This window comes from Chanos chanos, chromosome 10 (genome assembly GCF_902362185.1).
Source record: "Chanos chanos chromosome 10, fChaCha1.1, whole genome shotgun sequence".
In the NCBI taxonomy this organism is placed as follows: Eukaryota; Metazoa; Chordata; class Actinopteri; order Gonorynchiformes; family Chanidae; genus Chanos; species Chanos chanos.
This window is the reverse complement of record NC_044504.1, coordinates 34,963,908-34,970,924: the sequence shown is the minus strand read 5'-3', so window position 1 is coordinate 34,970,924 and position 7,017 is coordinate 34,963,908. Positions and strand designations below refer to the sequence as shown.

General features: G+C 39.8%; 2 protein-coding genes across 6 annotated transcripts; one reads left to right on the top strand and one right to left on the bottom strand.

The window, feature by feature from the left end:
• The first annotated feature begins 930 nt into the window (after nt 1-930).
• On the top strand, nt 931-3,168 carry ing1 (inhibitor of growth family, member 1). 3 transcript variants are annotated; one of them, XM_030786793.1, is made up of 3 exons: nt 931-1,155; nt 2,320-2,535; nt 2,647-3,168. In XM_030786793.1, exons 1-3 carry the CDS (start codon nt 1,017-1,019, stop codon nt 3,108-3,110), a joined length of 819 nt encoding a protein of 272 aa, XP_030642653.1. In that variant the 5' UTR covers nt 931-1,016; the 3' UTR covers nt 3,111-3,168. The 3 variants fall into 3 exon arrangements, with proteins under 3 accessions (XP_030642653.1, XP_030642652.1, XP_030642651.1); XM_030786792.1 differs by having other exon boundaries at nt 2,320-2,552; nt 2,622-3,168; XM_030786791.1 differs by having other exon boundaries at nt 2,320-3,168.
• Nucleotides 3,169-3,649: 481 nt separating this feature from the next.
• Nucleotides 3,650-6,763, bottom strand: ube2al (ubiquitin conjugating enzyme E2 A, like). 3 transcript variants are annotated; one of them, XM_030786054.1, is made up of 8 exons: nt 6,600-6,763; nt 6,299-6,325; nt 6,146-6,147; nt 5,960-6,040; nt 5,459-5,484; nt 5,178-5,267; nt 4,736-4,824; nt 3,650-4,425 (listed from the first exon to the last, which is right to left on the bottom strand). In XM_030786054.1, exons 1-8 carry the CDS (start codon nt 6,654-6,656, stop codon nt 4,297-4,299), a joined length of 501 nt encoding a protein of 166 aa, XP_030641914.1. In that variant the 5' UTR covers nt 6,657-6,763; the 3' UTR covers nt 3,650-4,296. The 3 variants fall into 3 exon arrangements, with proteins under 3 accessions (XP_030641914.1, XP_030641913.1, XP_030641915.1); XM_030786053.1 differs by lacking the exons at nt 6,146-6,147; nt 6,299-6,325 and having other exon boundaries at nt 6,613-6,763; XM_030786055.1 differs by lacking the exons at nt 5,178-5,267; nt 6,146-6,147; nt 6,299-6,325 and having other exon boundaries at nt 6,613-6,763.
• Between the last annotated feature and the right edge of the window lie 254 nt (nt 6,764-7,017).

The window sequence follows — 7,017 nt, the reverse complement described above, 5'->3', positions numbered from 1 at the left end:
GCTAGAAATGATCACCTAATATTTCGTAATTCCAATTTAATTAGAGCTATAAACGTGGGCAGTAGAGAACCTAGCCTCTAAGCAGTTTCATAAATAAATGATGGTTTGAGCTAAAACGAACACACTGGCTCGATCACCTCATATTTTAAATCTTGTCGTGTATGAACATTTCTGAAATCTTAATTTTTCATAAACAAATAGAAAAACTCAAGTGTGTAGCCTGTTTCAACTCTGGGTTTCAGCTATTTTGCATATGTAGGGCCTACACAGATTTGGAATACATTATATTTCAAGTAGCGAAATATTACTTCATAAATTGTTGGATAGCACTTAAGGATAGATGTGGAAATTTGCTTCAGTTTCGCTTGTTTGTCAACACTCACTATACATCCATTTTATACCTTATGTTCAGCACATTTTGTACAAAATTATCTCCGTTGGCTATGGCAGAGGTTGCCCACTGAGTGCCATTTAGGAGCAGGATAACCAACAAAATTACGTAGACGCTTGGTAACAAAAGCGACGCGACTGTCTTTACTAAACTGTGATTTAATCGTCCTTAGGATATAAAAAGTGGTCATTTTCAATAATCTTACTTCTAAAATATTAAGTTCCCATCAGACATGACGTCGTAATTGCGAGACACTACCTCGGAATTTTGAAAATAGTTTTTGGTAACAGAATGTTATTAAGTCATGATTTTGACACATTAAATTGTAATAGAAAATGTAGTTCAACTGCGTGATACCAATTCAAAATTTGTAGATATGAACTCGCATTTACAATATATCAAAGCAATGCCAGATACGATAGACCCCCTGGCTCTCATGCTTTCTTTTTTTCCACTGGCGGAAGCGGGGTACCATAGCGGTAAGAATGAGCTTGTAATGTAATTGTAGTTAGCTGTGCTGTAAGGCAACTTTTGAGGACCACTCGAACTTAACTTCTTTTTAGCATCGTTTATCTGCTGTGTCTCGTCCATTATTTCTGAATGTTGTCGATGTTTTAGCAGCAAAATGTTGAACCCTGCAAACGGGGAATCGCTTCAAGTGGTTACAAATTATGTTGAAAAGTATTTGGATCTTGTGGAATCACTACCGCTAGATCTTCAAAGATGTGTTTCCTTAATGAAGGAAATTGACGCCAAATATCAAGGTAACTGAGACTTTATATTTTATAATGACCCACTTAATATGTCTTTATTCAGTACTGTAGACTTTGGTTGCTGGTTTGCTGGCAACTGAATAGGTTTTATTTGCACATGAAGCTAAGCTAGCTAAACCCTTAACCTAATAGCGTAGCTCGTAAGCTATCGTAGTTAGCCAACCATGGCGCGACAAACTTTTCAGCACACCATGCATTGAGACCAGTATGAGCAAACTGCGCTGGTTATTTTTCATGTCGAAAGGATGGAGAAATTGTTTTGATATAATTTGACCCCGCTTTAAATAATTTCATTATTTCACCTGCCTAGTCTTTAGTCGGAACTGTTGTATGATCAGAATGCGCGGCTAATGAGAACCTGATCATATTAACTTAGCAAACATCATAGTTTAGCCATTGTAGGTTAACTTGTTGTCATTAGCTTTAGCGGTGAACCCGGGCTGATATTGCCGGAGCTCAAGGCTCAATTTTTTGTAGACTGTCATGGTCGCAAATGCAGCACAGCGAGATAACATCGGCTCAGCTATCTGTTCCATACGGCAAATAACCAGTTCTCAAATAACCAATATCTCTAGCTTTTGAAAACATTAACTACTCCAACACTTCATGGAAATTCGCTGACTCGGCTGTGATCATTTTCAGTAGCTAACCTTAGCCGAGCGTATTGTTGCCATATTTACGTTAGAATCAACGAGCTGAGCTAGCAAAGTTAGATGATTAGAGTAATAGCAACTCTGATCACCAGTACTGTGAAGACCATTGATATCATTGCTAATGAGTATCTTCGATTGGCGTTTAGATGAGTCATTATTGGATGAGTTTGTGAGACTTCATGACTCAACATGTTTAAGGGCTTTTTGAGTGGTTACTGTGTCACAGGCTCGTTTAACCAAGTGCGAAACATTTTTGACACAAACATTTCTTTTTAATGATGGTAACTCTTTCTTAACCATTGTTTTTTTTTTTTTTTTTTTTTTTTATAACTTTCTCGACTTATGCAAAAGCTTCGTCTCTCTCTCACATAAGTTGCAGAAGTCATCGCGTCACATTCCTATTTTTTGTCCTGTGAAGATACAACAATCAAATAACAATTCTTTTAAATCAAATATTGATTTTTTGAAATGCTGTTTTAATCACCACGGTTTGTTGTTGCAGATATTCTTAAAGAACTAGATGATGCATATCAGAGACACCGACAGGAGTCAGACGCTGTACAGAAACGCCGAGCCCTTCACTGCATCCAGAGGGCCCTGATCCGAACTCGGGAGCTCGGAGACGAGAAAATTCAGATCGCTGGGCAGATGATAGAGATAGTGGAGAATTGCAGTAGGCAGATAGAATGGCAGGCAGAGCTCCTCCAGGCTTGTCAGGGTTCACCTGAGACTGCAGTTCCAGTGGGCAGCCCTTCCACCACTACAACCACAACTGTAACCATGACTCCAATGTCTACAGCCCAGCTTAGCCTGGGCAGGCCTGGGGCAGACAAAAGACGAGAAGAGACGCCAGGATCGGTGGACAAGTCTGGCGGTAAGCGTTCAAGGCGGCAGAAGAATGGCACAGAGAACAGGGAAAACTCTAATTATGGGTTAGACCTCAGTGAGGACGCAGGCTTCGGAACGCCAAAAGAGAAGAAAGCCAAAACCTCGACGTCTTCATCAAAGAAGAAGAAGAGGTCTAAGGCGAAACAGGAACGGGAGGCGTCACCCGCCGACCTGCCCATCGACCCAAATGAACCCACCTACTGCCTATGCGAGCAAGTGTCATATGGAGAGATGATTGGCTGCGATAATGACGAATGTCCTATTGAGTGGTTTCATTTCTCTTGTGTGGGGCTACACCACAAACCCAAAGGCAAGTGGTACTGTCCGAAATGTCGAGGCGAGACAGAGAAGACGATGGACAAAGCTCTGGAGAGGTCCAAAAAGGAGCGGGCATACAACAGGTAGCTCTTTTTTCCCCCCCACCTCTGCAGACTGCAGTGTGCCCTCCAAATGACATTCTTTGTACAGGACTTTTAAACTGTGAGACATTCTCTTTTTTTTTTTTTTTTTTGTCCCTCACCACGCAGTGTTTTGGAAGAGAAAACAAGACAGGTTTGGACTTTTGTTGTCAACACAGAGACTCCCAAAGGCATTTGTATTAACTATACAAGGGCAGCTTTGCTTAAACATACACTACAGGCAGCAGGTCATCATGTTCATCTTAGACCACTCCTATTGCTCACAGTAATACTTAATTTGATATATATATATTTACTGCATTTCTGTGTATCCTTTCAGTGCCTCTTTACAGTACCACAATAAAACTGTATCCTCACAGAAAGGCTTTTTAACTGAAGTGTTACGAATAAATTATTCATGCATACAACATTATCCATGTCATCCTTTCCTCACAGGAGGACAACAAAATTTGTCTGTTTTTCTGTTTTGTGTGCAGAAAAACAAGGTGTGACAGAACAGATTGCAGAACTGCTCTTCAATTATTTTTTTGCCTTTTATTCGATTATTTACAAGTGCTGGGGAAAAATGTGACATTGACAACCAGTGCAAAATCTGTACATAAATGTTTGTTTCCCGTATGCAGGGGCATACTGGCAGAGCGCAAGGGCATAATGTTGCATTCATGCATGTAACAAAGCTCAGGACCCTGCCCTAAGGACTGGCAGGTCTGTTCTGTGATCCTATCCTGAGAGTCTTAGTTCAGGTCAAGAGCTTGATTCTCCAGTGAGCAACAATAATAAGCATTTCCATTTCTCATAAAAAACAAACAAACAAATCCTGAAGTATTCACAGATGATTGTTTAGTATGTTTTTTTCCCCTTTAATTAAGAAAAAAAAAAAACATACTAAGAAAAAAATATGGAAAATACAAAACAAAGAAACTACAGCAAAACCCCCCAGCCTGTCTGTGACACTGGGGGCTTGGCAGAGTCACGTCAAATTCAATGATGGATGAAGCATTGAGAACCTTTCCAGGCAAAAAGAAAAGAAAAAAGAAATCCTGTATTGTCTGGTGAAGTAAAGAGTAAAGTGCATAAAATTTTGAAATAAAAACGGGGTTTGAAAAAACATACACCACTAAACAGCGTCCAGAAAACATCGAGTTTCAGACACAGTTGTGTGAGAAGTGCGTTCAGTTGTCCCTCCAACTCTGCTCTACGATAGCGGACACCCGTTTTTCGTATTCCCGCTTGTTTTCCTGGTACAGCTGAGCTGCCTGGCTGTTAGCAGGGCTATTAGGATTGGGTTCATCAAGCAGTGACTGCAAAAGAGAGAGACCATCATTTACAACTCAGTAGGCTTAACACACACACACACACACACACACTGCTTTCAGCTTTGTTACCACTGGGTTTACAGAACTAAGAAGGAACTGCTTTAATATGAATTTGTGAATGAACATAAAAATCTGTGAAACAAAGTCTTGCTTTGCAATGGCTACGTGTGCACCTTAGATGTATTTTCAGATAAGTTCATTACAGAGGAAGATGAACGATTTTTTAGAAAAAAGAACATCAACTTAGACATTGCAGTCAGCGACCTGCGTCTTGTGATAATGCATTTTCACCAACCTGGATAGAGGTTAGAATAGACGAGACATCATAGGTTGGACTCCAGCGGTTCTGTAGAATATCCAGACAAATACTTCCATCTGCATATACTGACAACATAAACAGACAAGAAGGTAAGACAGGCAGAGCATAATTTACTCCTCCTAAGCATTTTCTCACATTATGTTGTTTGAGAAAGGTGATATACTTGATTTAAAATATACTTCAGAAATGTGAATGTCACAGTAAGTTTTTGATTAAGCGTCAAATGCATTTAGCATGTTTCTGAGGCATAGAGCTTGAGCACATGCAACCCTCGGGGTTTGATCTTCGACACTGTGTTACACAATAACCTGTATATTCAGTCAGCTCAGTTGGCACGTGTCCGGCACACTACACATAAAAACTGAGGCTATGTGAACATGAGATATCGCGGCTAAAATCTGTTACAGCAGGGACCCACCATTGGGATGAAACATTTTGGAGACAAATCGTACAGTGGGCGGCTTATTAGGGTACTCTTCTGTGAACTCCACTGTAAGTTTAAATGTACCTGTGGAGTTAAAATGTGCAAGGTGACACATTCAGTTTAAGAACAGTGATAACAGTAAAAATAACAACCAAGCAGCTTTACAATGACAGTGTACTATACTGTTATACTGTTACCACATTGTACTTTGTAGTATACAGTGTACAAAGTAAGAAAAAGCAATCAAGCGATGTGGTTAGTTGGCCCCTACTCACCATCTTCAAAGGGTGTTCCTTCAGGGCTGTAAGAAAAAATAAAACAAACATCTGGGGTTAAAGTAAAACACAAAGGACCCCCATAAATTTGTCACAACGAATAACGAATGGTTAAACTATTGTCATATGCGTCACTAAATGTACATCACTGATTAAAAACCGTTCCAGTGAATCATATGCTCCTATTTGGTACGCATGGGTGTTGCCACGTGGTTGCGTGTGATTGTGTCAGGTAATACAACATTAAATTGCACTTGAGGTTACGAAATTAACGGTAAAATCGAACATAACGGTTTAATAAAAAAAAGAAAAAAACCCCACTATAGATTAATGTAGGCTTACAGAGCAATTTTATATGCATATATTTATATTTGTGTTTTAACGATCGTAAATTAAATAAGTAGCGCACAACTGAAGCAAGATACGAGTCAAACCAGACCTCTATGCTAATTAGCCAAAAAGCAGCTCGTTACGCGGATGGCAATTTCTGCTTAACGTTACCCAAATATGACCGCATTCCAAACCATGATGTTGTTCTCAGAAGGGGCACCACTGACACCAGCCGGGGGGTCCTCCTGGAGCCTGCGGGTTGACGGTAAACAATTTCAGTCCCAAGGAGCTACCGTGTTACAGTCTTTAATATCTGAGCACATTCCAATAACCAAAGAGCAGGCGAGCCGTTCAGACGACTTGTGTAAAAATCAATGCATCAGTGCAGAAAAGCAAGAGAAACGGAAACCTGACTAGCTCGCTAAATGAAGCAAATGTCCGAATGTTGTGACAGCATACTAATTTCACTTCACTCCGCCCTGACCCAATTAATTTGGTTGGCGGTGAAACCGTTTTGTCTAGGCAAGCTGTACTGCACTAGTTACATTTGCTGGTTTTGATACTTTCAGATGTAACGCTTGGATAATTTAACTTAGCCAAGTTCAGCCATGTCTCTAAGACTTTTGCTGCTGCACCACCCTCGGTTAAAAGCTATCTAACAGCTAGTCAGTTGTTTACAGCTCGTAATACAAGATAAGTAGAACCTCAAAAGCCAGATACAGCTAATTCTCATAAGCGGTCTGTTATTTCAATAGGCTAGTAAAATAGCTCGTCAATATGTAGCTAGGCTAACGTTACAGAAGAAAATAACATTAAAACCCCACCTTTTGAAATCTCTCATAAGTCGCCTTCTAGCTGGAGTAGACATGGTGTAATGAGTAAAATAGCTGAATGTGGATTTTTTACACCATTCACAGCAGCTGGTCACAAATATGAATCTGTAACTTATTGCCGCTACTACAACATTTAGCTCCAATTTCCCAACACTCCCTTAACAATGAATGTTGAAAACGTTGATAGGATACATTTAAGGAAGGAGTTATGGATCATACCATGTTGTAACGATACCGTTTTAAGGGCAAACAGTTTTAGATTGAGCTGTAAAAATGTAGTGAATCAATCTGTCATCTGTTTATTACTTCGTATATTTTTACACGACATATATTCGCCACTAACGCAAACATTTAGCTTTAAATTCAAGTTACTATACAAGGACTTCTGTATGTACC